At 35.8% G+C, this 24,013-nt stretch overlaps 1 protein-coding gene across 2 annotated transcripts in view; it reads left to right on the forward strand.

Annotated features, from left to right (window-relative positions):
* LOC5575480 (F-box/LRR-repeat protein 16) overlaps positions 1-24,013 on the forward strand; it is a 163,652-nt gene that overhangs the window by 2,447 nt on the left and 137,192 nt on the right. Inside the window, exons 1-2 of one of the 2 annotated variants that reach the window (XM_021849085.1) lie at positions 12,955-13,363; positions 22,117-23,671. In XM_021849085.1, coding sequence (XP_021704777.1) covers positions 22,841-23,671 — 831 coding nt within the window. In that variant the 5' untranslated portion in view covers positions 12,955-13,363; positions 22,117-22,840. Of the gene's footprint in view, positions 1-12,954; positions 13,364-22,116; positions 23,672-24,013 lie in introns of those variants that run through there. The other variant, XM_021849086.1, reaches the window with a different exon arrangement.

Consider the following 24,013-nt stretch of genomic DNA (forward strand, 5'->3'; position numbering starts at 1 on the left):
TTTGTGTCTACGACCTTCAGGTTTTTTCAAAACACCGTCGGCTGGTTAAGCCGTAATAGACATGACAACCCTAGTTGAGTCAAATTTATGCTCAATTTATAAATCAAATAATAAAACAGCCTCTTTTATTAGTTATTCGTGATTCTTCATGAAAAAAACAATAGGTTTTTGAGAGTATAGGCCATATTTCCATCTATTAACTTATTTTTCTTGAAGGAGAATCGCGAATTATGAATTAAAATGGCCTATTTTATTATTTAGTTTATAAACTTAAAAAATAACTTGAGAATGGCTATCACCTCATGATTATCTTGGTTCATAATAATAAAAGATTATTATTTTAATACGTTTAATAATAACAAAATTAACATCATTTTTACAATCTACAGAAATTGTTATTAGAAAAACCGTTTTTGTAAAACAAAAATTCATCATAAAACTTTGTCCCAATTTTCAATTAAAATTCTATGGTAAAAATAAGTAAAAATCAAAAACGAGGATTTGTATCATTTAAAATTTACGTTTCACTTTTTTTAATTTTATATGATGAAAATAATTTTTATGTATAGCTACTAGTGGTCCCGGAAAACTTTGTCTTGCCATCAAGTAGGCTGTAGAAAAATGCCATGAATCGTCCCGTACAAAATGACAGTTCCTTTCACTCCCGTTTTTTCGACTTTCCCGTTCAATATCTTGTGCTTTTCATTTCCAATTTTTTTTTTTTTCAAAATTCGATAGTCCGTTCTCAAGCCATTGCGTGACATGTAGTCATCATTCCATTTATAATTATATAGATTATTTCCTTGTAGCTGTATTGATACTTTGCTGAAACACCATATTTACGTCCCAAGTAACAATTTCATGGCTCCTCGATCTTAGATGTTATTTAATGAGGTTTTATTAGAGTTGAATTAAGTCCTAACAGATTTAATAAAGCATTGAAAAGAGCTAAACGGTCTTTTCAGTGAAAACCACTTTAGAATGCTTTCTAGGTACCTATGAGTGCTTCTGTTAAAACTTGTTTGCCGGCTTAATTTGTTGATAATAAATTGTATTTTGAGGGAGCAGTATAGTGTCTATTAAAGCCTATAATTAAAACCTCAGCTTGTTTGTCTTACAAGGACATCGATACAACTCCTAAGACTGCACTAAGTCATGTTAAAGTCTTCTTAAAACTCAACTATCTGATGCTTGTTGTTGGAATGCAGTTTATATGATTACCAATATCATTATGTCGATAATGATAATCATGTAAATAATGATGAGTTAATCAGAACACGTAAATAAAATGGCAAACATTCCTCTCGTAGAATTATCTTACTACCGTGTGAAGCATATTTTTCCCATGCTTGTATGAACTTCCCGTTCTCGTGGGACAACTATGCTGCACACAACAGCTGAGCTACACGAAAAACGCTTTCATTTTTAAGCACTTATCACTTACCGTTATCTGCGTCAATACAACCGATCAACCACGGGCTTTATCATAATATTTCATTCCAGTAAAAACACAATTAGATGCATAAGGGAACGAATTTAGTTCATTAGAGTGCATCACAAAATCAAATCTTCCGCTTTGTTTACCTTTTTGACAGCACTAACTTTCCTGAGTGCATTAAGTTTAAGCCAAGGCTCCCAAAAAACCTATTTGTCTTACTGCAGACCAAATAATCTAATTTAAGAATATAATAGCCAGTGGAAGATTTTGTGCAAATATTCTTAAGATCAACCTATTGGCAAATATTAGCTCTTATTTTAAATGGTAATATTACCTTCATAAAGTCATTTTCAGCTCTTTGTATTAATACTGATATAAGAGTTTTTTTAGGTTACATTTGTTTATATTTTCATAAGAGATATTTCCTTCATTTGATCATAGGCTTAACATTTTAACCGAGATTTCACCTTCTTTCATAAAAAAGGCTTTTCTTTCATTTATGTACTTCTAACGCTGGTATTTTTTAAACTTTTACTGAAGAGACAGTTATTTGTAAATCAATGATAATTTGTCCTTGTTTAAGAATAAATGTACATTGCTGTTTTGATAAATTAGCAGCGATAAATGCTCAACTTTGGCATGTTATAGTTTTTTTTCCGTTTCAGAATTCGAGGTATATTTTTTCCGCAAAACTACAAATATAATTGATTTTTTTTAATTGCAAAATTCTGCGAGTTTCTGTGAGCTCCTGTGGAAAAGTGAGATACTATGAGATTTTAAAAAAAAAAAAAAAAAATAAAATAAAATTGTTCCACAAATATTTTAAACATTTTTTGTTTGGGTGAACGTTTCTTGATTAGGTGGAGGTTGATCAAAAAGTAAGTAGCATAAAATTTAAGAACTTAACGTCAAGCGGAAATTCAAATTTTTAAAAGTGTTATTATTTTGAACAATTTAACTTAGTTTGTAGATCTGTTGTGAATGTGTGAATTTTTGTTTAGCTCGATTGATTGATAGGGAACGAAATTAGACCATGCGAAAGTTGAGCATTTTGTATGAAAATCAACGTGCGCTGCTATTCCTGAGAACAAAAAAAAAAACAGCACTGTAGCTTCGGAACTACTTTTTAACAATTTGAATGTCTTTTTAAAAGTTGTAAGATATCTTAAAACGCGTGTTTCTGTTGAACATCGCAACTCTGTATCTCTTGAAGTAGAGAAGTTATCGATCGACTTCCGTTTAATAAGGGTTATGTGGAGACTAGGGTAATAACCGCGATCAATTCCGATAGGGTATGCGCTTCGAAATTGAAAATTAAGGAGTGTATCGAAACGTAGTCGCAAACATTCAAAACAGTGTCAAAAATATTGGGTTGAACCCACAAACATTTTTTGGATCAGAAATACTTTACAATGTATTTAAAAATTATGATTTAGTATGATAATTTTGCAAATTACTAACAGATGACGATAAAAATCTTGCATACCTCTGAAAAAATTGATGTGTTAATAAATGTGTCAAATTTTAAGAAAAAAAAAAAGGTTTTTGTTTATGCTAATATATTCTGTGCAACAACTCTCATGACATAGTATAAAAATTATTTTGAAAAATACATTAACAAGCATTTGAGAGCAAAGACAAACATCGAAAAAAGGCGATTTTTAGGGACCTTGTTTTTTTTATTTTTTGTTTCTACACGTTAACGGTAATATCTAACGATTGGAACGAATAAAACATTGTTTTTTGATTGGAAAACTTTCTTTGCATATTTATGAAGTTACGTAAGCAAAAAATGGTATCCTATATAATTACCGCTGTATATGACAGAGCTTCAAAAGTTGATTATACAAAAGTGAAGTAAACATATTTTCCGATAGAATAAGCTTTCCATCCTTTTTTTTCTATCTTTATTAACGAGATTTTTAGCCCTGGACTAGTTCATCTCGGGACCAACGGCTTTACTTCCCTTCCGAAGGAAGTCGTCATTGAAATTTTTAGTGACTATCTCGGGGATGGGATTCGATCCCAGGTCCTCGGCGTGAGAGGCGTGTGTTCTAACCACTACATCAGGGCCGTCCCCTCATCCTATTTTGTTTGATATTCATTTTGTTCAATACAAATGATCAAATCTTTAGAAGACACTTCAAAAATGTAATTTTGTGCAAGATTTTAATTTCTATGCTTTATAAACCTTGTTGTATTTATATTGAGACTGCATGTTATTCAATATTTTTTTAGTTGCTTCAATACTTGATGACATGATGAAGATTAGCGTGAAAAAAACTTTTAAAAAGATGGACTACGTTCTGAGATATACCGTTTTGAATGTTTGCGACTACTATTCGATAAACTCCTTATATGGAAACTTATATGGAACACCCTACTCTTTGGTAAGGTATCGCAGGGCAAGTGGGTGAATGGGGTAAGTGATAATAACTTGTACCGGGTACCCCCGTTGGTTTGACCACATTTAATCTGAACACTTTTTAATCTGTACCCCGCTAATTTGCACATCGTTCAGATTAAAAATGGTTCAAACGTCATTTAGCTCATGGAACGGAGTGACGTCCAAATCATCATCTCCAAGTTAGTTCTTATTTCCTCCGTTATATGAAATATGGTGGCGCGTCGATCGTCGCAAGTTTATCGTTAAACAGTCAATTGCACTGACATGCCGTTGGTTACTGCGATGAAAATTTTTTCCTTTGATTGTGTTGGTTTTGCTGCATAGTGAGCAAATGTTATAATTGTTCGGTCAAAAGGAGTTGTGTTTATATATTTGAGCTGAATTTTGATGGCGAACAATGAATTTTAAAGGAAATTAATATATTTCATCATGCTGAAGGAATGGAGGGAGATGCCGGTATATCTAAATATTCTAGTAAAACATTTTATAATAGCGTTGATATGTTGTATTTTGACCACTCACTATACCATAGCAAGCCGTAAATAGTGAGACGAATCTGAAAACTGATTGCGACAGAAATGAGAACGATACGACGAATTAAGAATACGGCAAGACGGCAAGAGGCAATTTCTTTGCATTATTTCCAAAAAGACGATCAATATTTTTCAAAATCTTATTGTATTGTATTGTATTCAAAATCTTATTGTATTCAATACTGGGAAAATTGCAGGTTCTCACTGATCAAAGCTTAATACGATGGATAGTTGATTTCCGTATGGATCATTGAAGATAACTCTTTCAGTACTCACCGCATAAGAAATGGGCGCTACCGTATATGTTATTTAACATTTTGACAGCACCGATGTTATGTCAAACATACAAGATTACGGTGGTGCTATCTGTGTTTTTCATAGTGGCCGTTTTGGTGGCATTCCTTAGCAGATTTGTTAGAGTCCGCGGCTGTGAAGCAAAACCATGCTGAAGGTGTCTGGGTTCGCGGTCGGTCCAGGATCTTTTCGTAATGGAAATTTCCTCAAATTCTCTGAGCATAAAGTATCACCTTACCTGTCATACGATTTACGAATGTAAAAATGGCAAACTTGGCAAAGAAAACTCTCAATCAAACTGTGGAAGTGCTCAGCTGAGAAGCAGGCTTTGTCCCAGTGAGAATGTAATGCCATGAAGAAGATAGCGGCCGTTTTGCTTATTTTTATGATCACAAATGTGGCAAAAAATGGGCAAAGGTGCATATACAGTGATTAGGTAATTATAATTCTTATTTGGCACTGCTAAAGTGTCGGTATTTAGTCACTGTATTTTGTGTTTTAATCATTAAAAAATCTCTTTTCATTTTATTTTATTTTCCCATACATTGTCAGATATTTCAATTTTAATCGCCTATCAAGAAAATCTCTTAATTTACCTACCCTACTTTTGTGTTTACACTCCACGCTTGCCCAACGCATCGTAGCGTATTCAACCACCCACGACGGAAAACTGTCACACCCACCTTTTCCCCCCGTGCGTGGTCGGAATGTCGTTCTTTACTCTTGTTGACGGAAAGGAAAAATACCATACCGTTTGCGATTTTTCGGCGCTGCGGCTGCGACGTTGTTTGCCAGTAGGTAAGCATGCTTCGTTCGCATTCTTCGTCTGTGTTTTGCCGAATATTTTCCACCGTCGTCGTCGTTTCTCGGCACAGAAACGTACAGTGCCGAGCAAGATATGAGTACTGTAAATATTTTTCACTAATGGTGGTAAGCTCCATCGAAGTTAATACGCCGATCGCGTATTAACTTCGATGGAGCTTACCACCATAAGTGTTTTAACTCGTAGGCTTAAAAAAAATATACATTTCAATGCTAGTAATCTTGATGTCCCTAAACATTTCTTTGCAAACAAAACTTGATATTGACAATGCTCTCGAAACTTTAACAAACTTCATTGTTGAAGCCAGGTGCATTGCAACACCAAAATGTGAAGTAAAATTTCGAATTCGTGATTATAGACGATGATCTGAAACTCTGGATGTGCCTTAAATACGTGAGGAGAAGGCAATTTCAACACACTCGCGATCCTGCTATGAAAATTATATGGCAGGATGTACAGAAAGATTAAAAAAAGGATTTTCTTAATTAAGAAGCTTCTAGCTATCGTCCAATCAGTTTGCTTTCCTCCATCAGTAAACTTTTTGAAAAGGTCATTTTGAACAGAATGATGGTCCACATCAACGAAAATTCAATTTTTGCCAATGAACAGTTCGTATTCCGACATGTACATTCGAGCACTTACCAACTTTTACTAGCAATAAATTTGATTTTGTTCTAAAATATCTGAAGACTATTCTACAGGTCTTGGTCTTCAAAAAAAAAAGCATTAAACAGTGTTTGGCATGAAGGCTTGATTGTAATATTACAATATATGAATAATCCACAGTTATCTGTCAAATCGTACACTTCTAATTAATTATCAGAACTCCTAGTCTGAAAGTCTTCCTGTAAGAGCTGGTGTTCCTCAAGGCAGCATTTTGGGACCAATATTATACAATATTTTTACATCTGACATACCTGAGTTACCTCAGGGAGGTCAGCTTCATCCACATTAGAGGGTTTTTCACATACTTTTGCACGGTACTGTAGTTCTACCTACTTATAAAGTGTTACTAACTGCTGCAGCGTCGCCGAGTGAGATTTGTCACACACGGCGGAATCGAGTGAGCAACGCGGCAACCAACACCAACCAAAATTAAAGAGTTCAAAGATACGTACCGGGGGTAACGATCGTTAATGTTTCACTGCGTGGACCGTTCTAAATGTGACGATGTAGGTTTAGAAAATTTTTGGATGATGCTGAAGGGTTCTTCAATGAAATTTAAATAGGAATTCCTGCAAAAAATGTGCTGTCACTTATGAGAAAATTCTTGGAAGAATTTCTTCCAGTAGCTTCAAATGGATTCATATTTTTAAGGGATCTACTTTTATTCAAAAAAAAAAAAAAAAATATATATCTGGGATAATTCTTACAAACATTTATTGATAAGTTTGTGGATGTGTCTTCGGATAGAGAGATGATTGATTTAAAAAAAAAAGTTCTTGGCAAATTTCTAGAGTTATTCCGAGATAAATTCTTACAACTTTTTTTTAAAGATGCAAGAAATGAAAAGAATCCTGATAGTTTGAAGAATGAGTTTTTGTTATGGAATGATAAGTCTGTACATTACAATACTGAAAATTTCACAGAACATTATTTTTATCGTAAGCTTTGTGAAAAAGTAATGGGGGCTTTGTTTTTCAAACTTTTCAAATTTTGAACCGCTTTGATGTTTATAGATAAATGATAGTAAAACCTGACAAAGCGTTAGATGAAGTACTTGGCTTTGAAAAATTTAACGATAATTCACACACGAGCCATAATTTTATCCCATTTATCCGCCTGCAGTCATGCAAGACGCATGACATTTATCATTTGTGGTAGATAACGAGCTATTAACGAAAACAAGACAGTCACACACCACCCACCGTATTGCGCCGATCATTGTGTGTCAACACTTGTAACATTCGCTGACCCATTCTCATTCTGATCAAGAAAAAAAGGCAAATATTTTCCATTTTATTTGCTATGTTTGCAACCAAAGGGGTTAGATTCAATAGATTATAATAAGGTTGTGAAAGGCTGTATTACCAGAAAATATGAAAGTTATAACCAATCTTATGCAATACAAATCAAACGAGAGAGTGAATATTTACCCCGGACAACCAAAATTTACGTATAACGAAATCACCTGGAGGCTTTGTATGTGCAAAATTACACTTATAAGATTTCGAGAAAGGCCTTCTACGTACAAAAGTGGAGACGATATACGTGCATATATTATGTGATGAATTATGATGAATGAATGATGAACTAACCTATGATCTTATGCCACTTAACTTATGATAACTAATGCTGATTTGACTGCTGCTACGGATTGATTCGATTATCCTTGTACGAATGTACATGACGAAACAAAATGTATAAATGAACTCAGAAAAAAAGCGTTTTATGCGAGGAAACTCATCAATCTGATGATTTTATCCACCGTATTTTGCGGGTTTGTTGTAATTTGTATGAATTAGCGAGTTATTACGTGAACTTTTATGCGACTTCTGGTTACCTGGGATATTCATAGGGCTCTCCGATTGCGATGTGCCACGAACTGTTATGGCTCGCGAACTGTTACATTTCCGAATATAGTTCGATCGGCTTATTCTGATCAAAATCCAAATACTGGTGAAATACAACTGCGAAACTCATATAAATTGAACCGTTCTGTAAAAAACCTTTGCGTAATCAGGCCTTGTAAACACTTAAATTTTGAATTGTGGGTCATAAGATTCGGATTCCACATTTTGAATTCACTTTAATAAATAGAAATGTGCGGCCTCTTCATGATTTTATTCCGGACACAACCACTCCTCTTCTCCATATTCCGGACACTTTTATTCAAATCCCGGACACTCCTTGAAAACCCATAAGAATAGTCAAATGATTAGTCACAAAGCCGTAGGAAAGACCGCAGACGTTAAAACTAGTTGAGCATTGTAAATTTCTATGAATTGCTATATGTTTATTGAAATCAATTTTAAAATTGTAAAGTTTTAAACGGCAAAATTTTAGAAAATGTCGAGTAAAATGTTTCCCATACAAAATAGAGTGTCCGGAATTTGAAACTGTCCGGGATTCGAATCAAAACTCAACAGAATTATCAAAAGCGATTTCTAAAGGAATATCTCGAGGATTTACCATTTGGAAATATCCACACTGTGTGCTAAAAACCGTTATTACTGCAAAAAAAAGTCCAATAATTTGGCCCTACCATTCGAAAGATATAGTATTAAGGCATCTTCTCCTTGAGTTTGAAAATATTCAAAAGAGAGAATCGAAAGTAATCGTGATTTGAAGGTTTTGAGCTACTTTGAAATGGATATTCACATGCTTCAAAAATTTCCCAACGATGCATCATTATCAATTTGAAAACCCGCCAAGTCATTATCCGCTTTACATTAAGCATTCAAAACATGTAATATCCAAGCATCTTTCCTGTAAACTTGAAATCATTTCTTCAAGAAAATCAGAAGTTATTGTTTATTAATGTAGTTATTCATTAATTCTATGAAGTTTAAATTAGAGCCCATTAATATGGCTTTGTAATATTAATGTACCATGACCCCACAGTTATGGATCAAATAGTGTGGAGTCCAACCTATACAATTCAATAAAACGACATGGAAAACGTAAAATTGTAATTTAAAGGTACTAATTGAATCGTTTCAAATTGTAACTTTGGTTAGTAAACTGTTTTGAGTGTAATATTTACATGGGATTGCATAAAAATTAAAAATTGTATCAGTTTCTGAAAATCATATTGTGGATCAATTTTCATATTATGAATCAAATTGTGACATATTATGGATCAGTGCGCAAAATCAAGAAATTTTCAACTCAATGCATTTGTATTGCATGATTTGGTGAAAGTTAACAATGTGTCACATATCACTGCAAAAATTTTCAAGAGTGATAGAGCTAGAAACAAGGGTAAAATGCCCTTTTTGTGATATTGCATTGTAGTAACTGAGACATGAGCTGTTTTCGCTTGACACCAAATTTTCCACCCATTTTTGTCTGCTAATAAATGAAATTTACAAACCTTGATGGTTTATTAGTTTTATCCTTAGCGCTATTGTCTGAAAATGTCGAATCCAATGCTTAAAATGGCAGAAATCTACATTCTCTGGAAGTGATCCATAACCGTGGTAAACAATCATTTCCTGGTCCATATTATGGATCACTAGTTAGAAGTGCTAATATTTGGTATTTAGAATCAACAATCAAGAAAAATGATTTACAGAGATGAATTCATACTAAATCGAAGCAAACGAGCATGTTTTATGCTACAGTCGACTCTCCACATTTCGATGTTCTATATCTCGATATCTCTCCCTATGTCGATGATTTCTTCGGTCCCTTCAGCCTGCATACATTTTCTCTCTTCATATCTCAATATCCTCCTTATCTCGATATCTCCATATCTCGATGTGCACCTGTTGATTGTTTGTTCCAAATTTTCTCTCCGTATGTCGCCACGTGGGGCTTTTTTGCTGCGGTGGTTTGAAAATTTGATGAAAATATGTTAAAAAATGATTAAATTTGAAAAGCTTTTCATGAATTTATATTTTTTTAAATGTATTTCCAAAACATATTCCATGTTGACGAAGTGTTTTGAAAAAGTCTCCACCAAACTGGTATCGTATAATATGGCTTTTATCAAACACAATACTATTACTTTAATAAAAATCAAAGGATAGATAGAGAGGTAGATATACATATGGAACAAATTGTCTTGAATTCCGTTTAAAAGTTTATTGGAACACCAGTTTAGAGATGACTTCTTCAAAATACTTCGTCAACACGCAATATGTTTCAGAATCACATTTTAAAAATATAAATTCATGCAAATTTTCTCAAATATAAGCATTTTTAACATATTTTCATCAAATTTTCCATCCACCACAACAAAAAAGCCCCGCGTCTTTCTTCGCGACAATGAAACTTATGTTCTTGGCTAGTCGTATACAAAAAATTAGCTGCCGTCATCTGCCGCTTCATGAGTTATCCTGGATTTAGTAAAACACTATTTTTAGACTGTTTTTACCAAAAATATAAATAAATCTGAAAATTTTGCTAGTAAATGATGTATATTAACTTTGTCATAGTTAAGCTTCTCATACTTGATGACAAAATATTTTTTAACATTTTTTGTATGAAATTTTTGTATGAAAAAATGCTCAAAATCGATTTTTTGACTGTTTTTACTAAATTGTCATATATCGTAATCCACGTCAGTGATAGAGTATAAGTGTCTTCCGAAGAAATGTCAAAAATACCTCAATGAACAACTTTGCAGAAAAAAAGTATTTTGCAAGGACGCTCCTATTAAAAGATAAAACTGATCTAGATCAGTTTTCACTTATCTATATCAAATCTGACATAGTACAAGTTATTCCAAAACACGTTCTCGAAGACACCAAACCTCTAGGGTGCATATCCAGAGTACTAGAGGTTTTGGCCGTCGAAAACAGCGATCTGCCCCAGTGTGTGTCGATATGACCATAATCAAAGGTGACTAGACTAGATTTCAGGGTGTCAAAACAATTTCAGAATGCGAGATGACGTCTGCTTATTCATTATTTTCCTGGCAACGTAGTGATTTTCAATTTAGTGTTCATTAAAAATGTGTTCTTTGTCTCGATCTCTCCGTATCTCGATGCTCCCTTCGATATCGAGATGTGGAGAGGCGACTGTATAACATTTGAATTTTACCACCTGTAGGAGCTTATGAATGCTGACAGAAGTGCCGTCAGCATTCATAAGCTCCCACAGGTGGTAAAATTCAAATGTTATACAGTCGCCTCTACATAAAACGACCATATAATGATAGTATTTTGAAGTTGTGGATCTGTCTTGAAGAATTTTTTTCAACCGTCTGAAATATTGTTCGAAACACGCAAAACACGGGTAACAGAATAGACAGAAAATTATTCTGATATAAATTTCATTACTACTGCATAATGAGATCCATGTGACTGTTATGCGGTTATATTTAGCAATGTGACAAAACAACTTGGTATTATTTTTCTAACTTTCTAGAACAACCTCACGGACTATATTAGGTTATTTTTTTATGATTTTAATCATGATTCATTTAGATATATTTCATAGAATTTTATGAAAAGAACCTGGAATTATTGAATGCTTCTTCAGTTGAACTTCTAGTGTGTAGCATTCTTTGTGAAGCTTTTTGGAAGAATTTTTACGGAGTGTCTAAAAAAAACTTGAAATTGTGTCTGACTAAACTCTTTTAAATTATGATCGAAATCCAAAAGAATTTTTTTAGATGTATTGAATTGTACTGAAGTAAATATTAGTAAAGGCATTCTTCATAAACGAATCTCTAGAATAATATCAGGAATTCCTGGATATATGTGGAGCTGTTTCTTATCAATTTTTAGAAAAACTTCTGGATGAACTAGTGTTAAGAGAACTTGGCAGATTCATTGGCATGGCATAGATTATTGACAGAATCCTCTTAAAATTTATTGCGAACTGTTGATAAGTCCCTCGAAAGATTTAAGGTCAAGTCTCTGGCAGAAGTCTACTTGCTGAAAAACTCCAAAACTGTTTAAATAATTAAATCAGGTTGCAACAAATAAAACTGCTGAAAGTGATTTTAGAGAAATTGATTGATTTCCATCGGCTTTTTAAGAGGGTACAAACCAACACCAATTTTTTTGAATGATTTCTGTAAAGATTTTTGGCCAGAAGTCTGACCATAAGTTAAACTCCATGCAGTATCCACAAAGTTTATATGACGCAATTATATGATTGGGTCGTTTAGTGAAAAAGAATACACAGTTTTTGTAGCTTGATTGAAAGAGCACATTTTTCTAAGTGCGATTTTTTTGAACTTCAATATCTTAATGTTGATATTATAAATGATTGAAAACAGATTTCAATCCGACGACTCAATAACATTTAAATTTACAGCTGACAGCTCGTCCCGAAGTAAGTTTGTCGAGGGGTGATTCGAAAGTAATTTCTATACTAATTTCAAACGTATTTTAAAAATAGTTCCAGGTCACGGAAAATTGTGAACCTTTGGATTCTAGTTCATTTTTTAACGTAGATTCAGAATATGTAAGAAACCCTTCGTAGCAACCTAGTTGAATTAGATTGATTTTAAAATTGACAAACGTTGATAAGTTTCTAAGCGTTACAGATATCTCTTCCGCTCTTCTCGTAGACTCCTTTTCATACAAAAATAGTTGTAAAATGCTCTAGATATTCGTCAATGTCAGAAAATATAAACAATCTTTAGAAGCGAACATTTAGAACGTTCCATCCTTTTGCTACAAGTCACACTAACGTTTTCCCATGTTGGTAAGTTATGATTCGTATACACGTTAAAGTGGTGTGTATAAATACATTTTTCAAATTGTTTTCAAATATTCAAAATCACAACCCACAGGCCGCAGGCAACGAAACGAGTGGTTCTTAGTCTTCGGCGGTGGTTTCTTGTTAGCGGGACTAGTCGTCGGCAAACGGTTCCCTAAGTGGAGAGCGTCGTCCGATCAGGTGTCAGTCAGTAACCGCGACTAGAGCTGAATTTTACGTCATTCGGCAAATATGGGAAACTTTGAATCCGCGAATTTATCGCGCGCCCGTTCGGTAAAATAACATGTGCCAGTGTGGGTGGAGTGCATCGAGTGGTTGTGGCACGAAGGTGGAAAATTGATTTTCTCCTAGAGAATACCGCGCGCTACTAACCACTACTACTACAACAAGCATTACCACATATCCAATGCTACACATAATCGACGTATGAGAGCTATTACTGACGAACGTTTACCAGCTAGGACGTCACTATGGCCAGGACGAACGAAAACGATTGCCGTCGGGTGGATTGAATAACATGAGTTAGCGTAAGTCAGCATTGCATCCATTAGCAGAAGAAAAGGGGAAAATGTTGTTTCCAAAATTGAGCCCGGCTGGCAAAAGTTCACTAAAATAAATGAACCCTTTAGATTCTATTATTGCAACAATACTGCCAATAATTGATTACGCTGATAATAATGATGTTTTATCAACACTTTTTTGTTTATAGAGGTTTCATTCTGATAATTCATTTTTTTAACAAATTAAAATATCAAATTGATTTAGATTTTCAAACAGTATAAATGATTTGTATTCAAATGGATAATATCGCAAAGTAATGTAAATCTTAAGAGTACTGCGAAAAATTGTCGTAGAACAAATATGTATTCATCTTCAATGGGCTCAACTCAACTCAAAAAACTATATTATTCTATATACTTCTTATTCTAAGTTTAAACATATCTTTCGAGAGGTTAAAATCAGATACGTTGCTAACATCGTTAAATGATCTTAAGAGGAAAATAACCATCAGCATTTTACAATTTTTCAAACCCAGTTTTTTTTTGCTCAAATTTGAAGCAATGTTCATGAAAATATATCATTGCATTACACTTGCTATCTATAATGCAATGATAGATTTTCATGAGGATTTCTTAAAAATTGAACTAAAAAACTGGTTTTTCATTTTTGATGATTGCTGATGATTGAATGATGGATTCTTTAACCTTAAACACGAGTATAAAGGATTATTTGAACCATAGTTTCGTTCTGTGGAAAGGGACAGCAAACATTGATGAACGTTTGTTCAAAGTTGTCTTGAAAGGTCTCTCAAGTGACTATAAATCACCTGAAGAGATCAAAAATGGAATAAATGATTTACTTGGATTTTCCCCAGTCCAAGTAATCATTATGAAAAACGAGAACCCAATCTGGCATTGTTCGAAAAGGGCTTTCTCAAGAATTTTATTTAGTTCACTTTAACAAAAAAGAACTAAATAATATTAAAGCTTTAGAAAAAGCAAAACTTTTGTTTGATGTCCGTGTGACATGGGAACATTTCCAGAAACCTGGAGGAAATTACCAGAACCCCACTCAGTGCCGTCGGTGCCAAAAGTGGGGTCATGGTACAAAAAATTGTCGCATGGATGCTAAATGTATGATTTGCGGATGTTCTTCTCACGCCAAGGACGTCTGTCCAGTGAAGGAAGATACCACCAAGTTCATATGCTCTAATTGCGGGGCTAATCATAAGTCAAATTGGGATTTTGGGATTGTCCTTCACGCAAAAGAGTCATTGAGGCTGGTGCCAGGCAGATGAAAGATAATATCCGTTACGATAACGGTCGTTTCTGGAATTTCCCTGGTACAGTATCGAACAATACTCATTTTTCAGTAAACGATCGCTTGATTAGGAATCATACCCGTCAGGAAGATCATAATCATGCTCATTCACAAACTAATTTCAATCCGTCGGGTAGTCGTTCGAATCTTTCAATTTCGAATGTATCTACCCACGGTAAATCCTTTGCCGATATCGTAGCAGGAAATTTGAACTCCTCCCCTGTTCGTACTATGAGTACCCATTCTACATGTTTCAAATCAAATAGAAAACAACCCTACCGCCACAGATAACTCCTACTCCGCTTCTTCGTCTACCGAAAATTCTAATGGGAATTCATCAGATAATGTACCCACTTCAAGTGACATGTCTGTCTCTGATTTTAATTTTCTAACTGAACAATTGAATCTAATGATTGATGCAATGTTCAAAGCCACCACTATGACTGAAGCAGTCCAAGCAGGTGTAAAATTTACAAATCAAATTGTTATTGGATTACGTTTTTCCAATGGATCCAAATATTAATTTAAATGTTTTAAATTGGAATGCTCGTTCTTTGAATGGTAAAGAGGACGAACTGTTTTTGTTTATCGTAATGATCGACTTGATGGGGCATGTGGGGGTGTTGCAATCATCATTCATAGGCGTATAAAACATCAACTGTTTTCGTCATTTGAAACTGAAGTTTTTGAAACTTTAGGTGTTTCTGTTGAAACACAGTTTGGTAAATATACTTTCATAGCTGCCTATTTGCCTTTTCAATGCTTTGGACAGCAAGTTAATTTGCTCCAAACTGACTTACGAAAATTGACTCGCAATAAGTCAATTTTTTTTGTCATTGGTGACTTTAATGCCAAACATCGGTCATGGAATAATTCTCAAAGTTATTCCAAAGCCGGAATTTTATTTGATGAGTGCTCTTCAGGATATTTCTCAATTCAATACCCTGATAGCCCTACATGTTTTTCCTCTTCTAGAAATCCATCTACGATTGATTTGGTCTTAACCGACTCTAGTCATCTTTGTAGCCAACTGATTACTCATGCTGATTTTGATTCTGATCATGTCCCTGTTACATTTCAAATATCCCAAGAAGCGATTCTCAATCCAATCAGCTCCACTTTCAATTATTTTCGAGCCAACTGGAATATATATGAAACATTTATTGACATTTATTGATTTTACAAACAAAACTGGATATGGACAATGCTCTTGAAACTTCAACAAATTCCATTGTTGAAGCCAGGAGCATTGTAATTCCAAAATGTGAAGTAAAATTTGAATCCGTGATTATAGACGATGATCTTAAACTTTTGATCCGTCTTAAAAACGTGAGGAGAAGGCAATTTCAACGCACTCGCGATCCTGCCATGAAAATTATATGGCAAGATTTGCAGAAAGAAATCAAGAAACGTTTTTCACAATTAATACACAAAAATTTTGAAAATAAAATTTTTCAATTGGACCCTGGCTCTAAGCCCTTTTGGAAATTATCTAAAATCTTGAAAAAACCTCAGAAGCCAATACCGGCATTGAAAGAGGAAAACAAATTATTACTAACCAATTGCGAAAAAGCTCAAAAATTTGCTATGCAGATTGAAAGCTCGCTCAATTTGAATTTAGGACTTACTAGTCCAGCTTAGCTTAGACTGACTACACATATCAATAGTTGCTATTCCGTGATTGACCGAAGTCAGTGAAGATGCACAAAGAATCAACTAGAAGTTCAGCTGGGATTGGCCATAAACTACTTCAGTGTGCATAATTCAGTGCGTCTATTTATACATGGTCAATAACGGCGCCGTCCACGCCCTTGCAGTCAGGTTGGATCGATGGAAGGAATGTTATTGTGTAAGCTTTGCTATTTGGAGACCGTGTTTTCCTCTGCATCTCCACAAAGGTACTGGGAGGGATGGTTGTTAATAGGGAGGATAAACGATTATTTGTGAGATATAAACGTGCTTAGGAGTATAATATTTTCAATTGACATGAAAAATTTCCAAATAGGAGAAAATAGTGTCGTTACTTGAAGTGACGAACCATTCATAGTTTGTTGAAAAATCATATTTATGTCCCACCGTTGTAACGATTAAATGTGCGGTCATATTTATTTTACAGATTTAAAGAAAATAGCATGAAACGAGCTCACCAATTGATCCTTCATCCTTGATTGAGCAGCCACAATTTTCAGCTTTTTTTTGAAGCATACATACTAACTGAGAAACGAGATTTTTTTTTTCGCGCTCGCGCCACGCGGACCGAAAACGATTGGACTTGATTCCGTTGTTCACCCTACACGAGCATGCCATGGAATCGGAAGATCACACACTACTCTCAATTTAGGACTTACTAGTCCAATTGAAAATCAAGTTACTCAGCACTTCGAAAATATTCTCAATCAAGAGAACGTTTTCGAAAATGGCTGGGAGACTGATTCGGAAGAAGTGAGAACTATTATTAAAAAATCCAAAATATGAAAGCTCCTGGCGATGTTGGAGTTTTCTACATCCTCATCAAGAAACTTCCAGAAAGTAGCTTATCATTTTTAGTTGATATATTTAACAAATGTTTTCAATTAGCATATTTTCCTGACAAATGGAAAAATGCTAAGGTTGTTCCAATTTTAAAACCAGACAAAAATCCTGCTGAAGCTTCTAGCTATCGTCCAATAAGTTTGCTTTCCTCCATCAGTAAACTTTTTGAAAAGGTCATTTTGAACAGAATGATGGCCCACATCAACGAAAATTCAATTTTTGCAAATGAACAGTTCGGATTCCACCATGGACATTCGACCACTCATCAACTTTTACGTGTAACAAATTTGATCCGTTCCAACAAATCTGAAGGCTATTCTACTAGTCTTGCTCTTCTAGATATAGAAAAAGCATTCGACAGTGTTTGGCATGAAGGTTTGATTGTAAAATTAAAAGAACTTTAATTTTCCAACATACATTGTTAGAATAATTCAAAGTTATCTGTCTGATCGTACACTTCAGGTTAATTATCAGAACTCCAGATCTGAAAGACTTCCTGTAAGAGCTGGTGTTCCCCAAGGCAGCATTTTGGGACCAATATTATACAATATTTTCACATCTGACTTACCTGAGTTACCTCAGGGAAGTCAAAAGTCCTTGTTTGCGGATGACACAGGCCTCTCCGCCAAAGGACGAAGTCTGCGTGTCATCTGTAGTCGATTGCAAAAAAGATTGGATATTTTTTCTTCATACTTGCAAAAATGGAAGATTTCTCCTAATGCTTCCAAAACTCAACTAATAATATTCCCACATAAACCAAAAGCTTTTTATTTGAAACCTTCAAGTAGACATGTTGTCACGATGAGAGGGGTTCCAATAAATTGGTCAGATGAAGTTAAGTATCTAGGGCTCATGCTAGATAAGAATTTAACTTTCAAAAATCACATTGAGGGCATTCAAGCCAAATGTAATAAATATGTAAAATGTCTCTATCCCCTTGTTAATAGAAAATCAAATCTCTGTCCTAAGAATAAGCTTTTGATATTCAAACAAATTTTCAGGCCAGCCATGTTGTATGCTGTACCAATATGGACTAGCTGTTGTAATACCAGGAAGAAAACTCTGCAGAGAATTCAAAATAAAATTTTGAAAATGATTCTGAGGCTTCCTCCCTGGTACAGTACCAATGAGTTACATAGAATATCCAATGTTGAAACATTGGAACAACTAACAAATAAAATAATTAATCAATTCAGGCAAAAATCGTTACAATCTTGTTAGCTGGCGGGTCGGAAGGACCTGCCTTAGGGGTGAGACTCTTAGGGTCGGCACGTTGGAGCTGGTCAAGAACCCAAGTAAAACGCACTATTTTGGCTTTAAACTTTATATTTTTCTAACTTACTGGTGTGTGGGTGTGGAGCAGTCTTGGGAACTGTGACCACAATTCATCACAGTTCATCGATTCTGCCATTCCACAAAAACATAAAGCAGCAGCAGCATCAATACCATCAGGCGTTGCGCTGCCAACGGTTCACACACTGCTTGACTGTTTTTGTCTCTCCACTATGACCATTTTCGGGCAGCCATTCCAAGCTGAATGATTGAAAAAAGTGTTAAATCATTCAATCGCTAATATTTCGCTTGTGTTTTCAACTAATTGAAATCTATTAGCTCTAACAGAAAGACAATAATCATTCCGTTACGATACATATAAACAAGTTCAATTTCATACTGCCTTTATCGAGCAAAAATGCAAAACCCCGAAAACCGCAAAAATCGTGTCACCACTGTGCTCGAGTCATTTCGCATTCGGGGTTGAAAAACGTTAGGAAGAAGAAGATTACATTTTTGAAGAGCCGTGACATTTTTTTGTTTTGAACCGTCATGGTTTGCTTTGGATGTTGATGGTCGTGTAGAAAGATGTAAATGTAGAGGCGGTAAATGTTTGCTCCAGTACTTTTCTCATCCCTGGTGTGGAGTGTGGATCGTTGCGGCCGGCCGGAAGTGGAGCACGTGAGGGTTGTCCTGGGGTTGCTGGGCTGAATTCGGGTTTCTGGGGCGAGCGGAACGCTCTTCGAGTTCACGGATGCTCTCAACGACGGTCTGGCTCTCTGGGATGACTTCTAGAGCCACTCGAATGCTCTTGGTAGCTTGTAGTATACCACTCGGAATCCGACGGTCCGGGGGTGATCAATACCAGGCGAAATCGGCCTATAGTAATGGGTCCTGAGGGAGAACGGAATCGGGCAACGGTTTAACAGAGCGACAGGGTTTAAACTGTCGTTGGTTCGGTTATATATCACAACGGAACTTTTACTTGAACTTAACGTCTTGACCAACGGTTATTTTAAGTACACCGGGTCTATGGTTATATTCGCGAACTGGTTGCCTCGAGGTTCTAACTTGAAAAGGCTTTGCTCTAATCTCAGTTCGACCCAGATGCCTGTTCCTTTTCCCTCTGTTCTTTTCATCCTTTATTTTCTCTTTTCGACGTGGATTTAACTATGGCAACCCTTTTTCCCCTTTTTGGATCAATATTATGTGTGTTGTCTTAGACTTGTTCAGTATATGGTGATAGTGTGTTAACAAATTTTGTTCTCATATATTCTAATTTTCTAATAGTTTACTAACATTCAACAAACAGAAGGATAACAATTAACACAATATAATATTACCTCTACTAACAAATACTAACCAATTAACAAACTTATTCTTAACAAACAATTAACAAAGTTAGCGTATCTCAACGGTAACAATCTTCTATTGCCACGTTAATCTCTTATAAGCAGGTGAAATCAATTCACCTGTAAAAAAATCTGAACTGCTACGGCAAATGAAATGTAATATGTTGTTAACAAAATGTTAATAAAATCTTAGATTTGTGTTACCAAATTAGGATGAAAGTGTTGTCTAATAACACAGAACACCTAGATATAAGAAATAATGAATGTAATGTTTGGAATGATACTAATAAAGAAATTAAAAAAAAAAATGAATCCGTTAAGAACTCGCTGAGTGGTGAGAGTTTTAGTATTTTTTCTTTCACTCAGGCCTATACGGGTTAATATGGCGGAACCATAATTGACAGATTGTCATCCACAAATGCTGTTTTGTCATCATAAATACACAAATAAGGTCACACTGTTATGATACGGCATTCGTGGATGTAAAATTGCCTTAATAAATTCTGATTGAAGATGATTCAAGCTTTTTTTTCGTATTTTATGGTAACTAAGCAGCATTCAACATAGTTTGACAGCTCGAGGGTGCTGTTTTGAAGAATATATTATTTATATCATAAAAAAGTGTTTTTGAGTAATAACGTAATGTTAATAATGTTATGTTGGTGTGGTGAGTAATAAATTCGCATTGCTTTCGTATCTCAAGAGCCAAAGACCGATTTAAGAGGTATAAATAAGGTAAGTTATCAAGATTCAATTGTAAGTTTAAAAGCAGCTTTTATGACAACAATGTGCATTATATGAATCTTTTATCATAGCCGTAACAAATAAGTGCTATTCAGTCACTACAAATAGTTTAAATGAGGCATTATATGCTGCAATAAAGCTGGTTTGACTATATATTTTGTCTCTAAAAGGTTTTGAAAACAACTAAGAGCTGACTTACAAAAGATCATCCTCTAGCAACGTTAAAACTAAGTAGCCTGTCATTCGTTTTAGCAGCCATGTTGATTTTACAGCTCGCAAATTTTAAGTAATAAAACTCAGTCAATATAAGTAATATTGATTCAGAAAAGTTTCACTGCTTGCGCTTACATGCAGAAAGTATGCTGATACTTTTTCAGTTATGTCAAAGCAAAACCTAGTGATTTTTTTCAATTCGCAATCGTGAGACAAATTAGCCAAAATCATCGATGCCCAGTACAAATTTAAATAACAGCCTATATTGCCTTAAATGTCGCCTCTAGCTATCATAGCATTCACGTTACTGTCATAAAACTTTAATAAATCCACACGAATGCCAAATTGCTGTGGAATTGAGTATGTTATTTATTTTTGAGTATGTATGAGTATGTTCGAAAATGATAAATTTTAGCATAATTCAAATTATTATCTCTTTGTTATTCAGCTTTGTTTGGGCTTCCTTCAATCCATATATTTATGATAATTTTATCATTTTATGACTGCACTCTAAACCTTTATGGCGGTATGTTAATGAACATTAACATTAAATAATTGTCGAATTACTATGTTGCTGTTAGTTCAGCAAGTTGAGTCCCTTTAACCTAGCCTAACGTACCAATGTTTGGAACCCGAAAAAAAAATCGATTATCTTGGATGCCTGGCAGTCTGCAGACCATCCGCTCGCTACACATGCTACTTCCACTAGTACTGGTGTTAGTGCATCTATACTCACTTCCGTCCGATGCTCCCCGTTTTCCACTAGGGTAAAAGCTCCGGTTTTGGCCACCCTAAGAGAAAATGTCAATAAAAACTGAATGGGAAGCCGTATTTATACAACAAATATGTCAAATGCAAGCTTTCAATCCATATTATGTGTGTTAAATATCAAAACTGAGTTAAAACCATTTTTTCGCTTTGAAAAACCCGTTGGTCAATATAGGCCAACGGAACCAGTTTCGGCCAGAGATTTAACTTCGGTTCCTAAATTGGCCAATTGCATTGATTTCTCATGAGAGTGGTCAAATTAGGAGTGCCCTGGCCAAATTAGGTGTATGGGAGTTAAAATTATAAGGAAAATTAATTGTTTTTCTTATGTTTTGAATCAATTTGGACAAGTAAATGAATGTAGCACTATCATATGAATGTGATCTACTGCACACAAAAGGTTTCATGCTGATTGGCTATGTAAAACGGTGTATAATCCACTATGGCTACAACTGGCGTATGGCCAAAACCGGTGCTTCTACCCTATGTGCAGCAGCAGGAAAATTGCTGCTTTTGTGCTTCTTTTTTTCGTGTCATTGAGCGAGGAACTGATTTTTTTCTTCTTTCTCTACTCGCAGGATAACCCCAGCGGCCTCGGCAAGACAACAAACGAAACCACTTTCTAACAGGCCACGAGGCCGAACGACGTGTCCAAGAGGTGTGGGCGTGGGTGCTGTAGAGCAGAAGCGGGTGTTTTTCACCTTTTTGGCTTCACCGTCGAAGTCGTCGTCGGCAGCCGAACTGAGAACTTCGGTCCTTCGCGGTAGGGTTTTCGCAGCTGTGACACGCTTCGGTTGGGTCGTGTCCCCTCTTACAAAGATAGTACGGAAAATTAGCCATCCATTTACTAGCCCTTTACCCCGTCGTGAGTATTGTAGTGTGATTGTTTATTTACCAGCAGTGAAGACGTGGTGCTTAAGAATAAGAGCTTCGACGAATTTTGTTAAGGTTTTATAAGGGCCTTTTAATCGGAATCTAGTTCAACGGTGTGATTTTGGAAGATTGCAGCGGAATTTTCGGCAGCTTTCGGAAGTGGGTGGTGAAAGTCGATCCCTAGAGCGGAGTGTGCGGAAATGATTGCATAAGTTCTTTTGTTCTGAGCAGCATAATCGTGCAGAAAAAAAGGAAGAAAAATTCGCATAATACAGTGTAGAGGAGGAAGAAAAATCGATTGAAGTGTGTTTTTAAATCGAGTGATTCTGAAGAGCTGCTTGAAAGGATAAAAGCAATTCCAAAAGTGTCGGTTCTGATTGCATTTGCGAGAAGAGATCGAAGTGCGTACTGTTGGTCGGTCAGGTCTGAATGTTGAAAATGTCCTCGATATCCGCTCAAGGAGTGGTTGAGCGTGCCTCGGCCGAGCTTTCAAAGCGCATCAATGGCCTTGGGCTGCGTTCGAAGCACCATCACAGCAGTGGAAGCAGTAAATCTGGTGAGAAGACAAGTGTGATGGAACGCGTCACAAACGTGCTCTGCGGTGGATCCAGTAGCAACAACAGTTCTGCACAGTCGACCAACGCCGGAAATGCTCCTGAAAAACCTTCTCGAATATCCGGCGGCTCTACCGGTAGTGTCTCGAATAGCGGGAAAGGTTCTTCAAGTAGCAAATCTCAATCTAACACGCCACAAACTACGCGTAAAATAGCACATCACCATCAACATCACACCGGTGCCGTAGTCAATCTAAACCACCACGGATCCAACATGCATAGTGGAAAGCTGATTGCAACAGCTCCTCCACCTCCGCAGATCACAACCATCGAGCAGCTGTTACAGGATGAACGTTTCTTGAATCGGTTCTTCCTGTACTTTTCGTCCTTTGAACGGTGCACCTTGGCTCAGGTTTGTCAGAAGTGGCGGGACATGTTGTACCGTTCGCCACGCTACTGGAGTGGACTGGTGCCGGTGCTGTTATGTCGTGAACTGCGTCAAACGTCCAACCAGGATCGCGTTAAACTGTACAATTCATTGATACGTCGCAGTTTTCATGCCGTGTGTTTAATGGGAGCCACCGATGAAGACGCTCTGGACCTGGTGCACTCGTTCCCGCTCGCTTCGAAACACGTACATTCGCTCAGCCTGCGCTGTTCGTCGATCAGCGATCGAGGATTGGAAGCACTTTTGGATCATCTACAGGTAAGTGTTTATACTGGAACCTTAATTTTAGAACTAGATCGAGAATTCGCAATTTTAATTTAATCGTAAATTGAATCAGTTCGAGGGAGATTGGATCATTTGAAATTTGTCATTTGAAATCTGTTTCTAAGGAATTTATTCTAAACTAGTGGCCCCGGCAAACTTCGTCTTGCCATCAAGTAGGCTGTTGAAAAACGCTAAAGATAGTCCCATACAAAATTATAGTCCGTTCACGTTCGTTTTTCCGACTTTCCCGGTGAATATTCTGAGATTTTTATTCACACAAACACGTCGGAACACTTGACGAACAAAACGGAAAAATAATCATTCAAATCGGTTGAC

Source organism: Aedes aegypti, chromosome 3 (assembly GCF_002204515.2).
Source record: "Aedes aegypti strain LVP_AGWG chromosome 3, AaegL5.0 Primary Assembly, whole genome shotgun sequence".
Classification (NCBI taxonomy): Eukaryota; Metazoa; Arthropoda; class Insecta; order Diptera; family Culicidae; genus Aedes; species Aedes aegypti.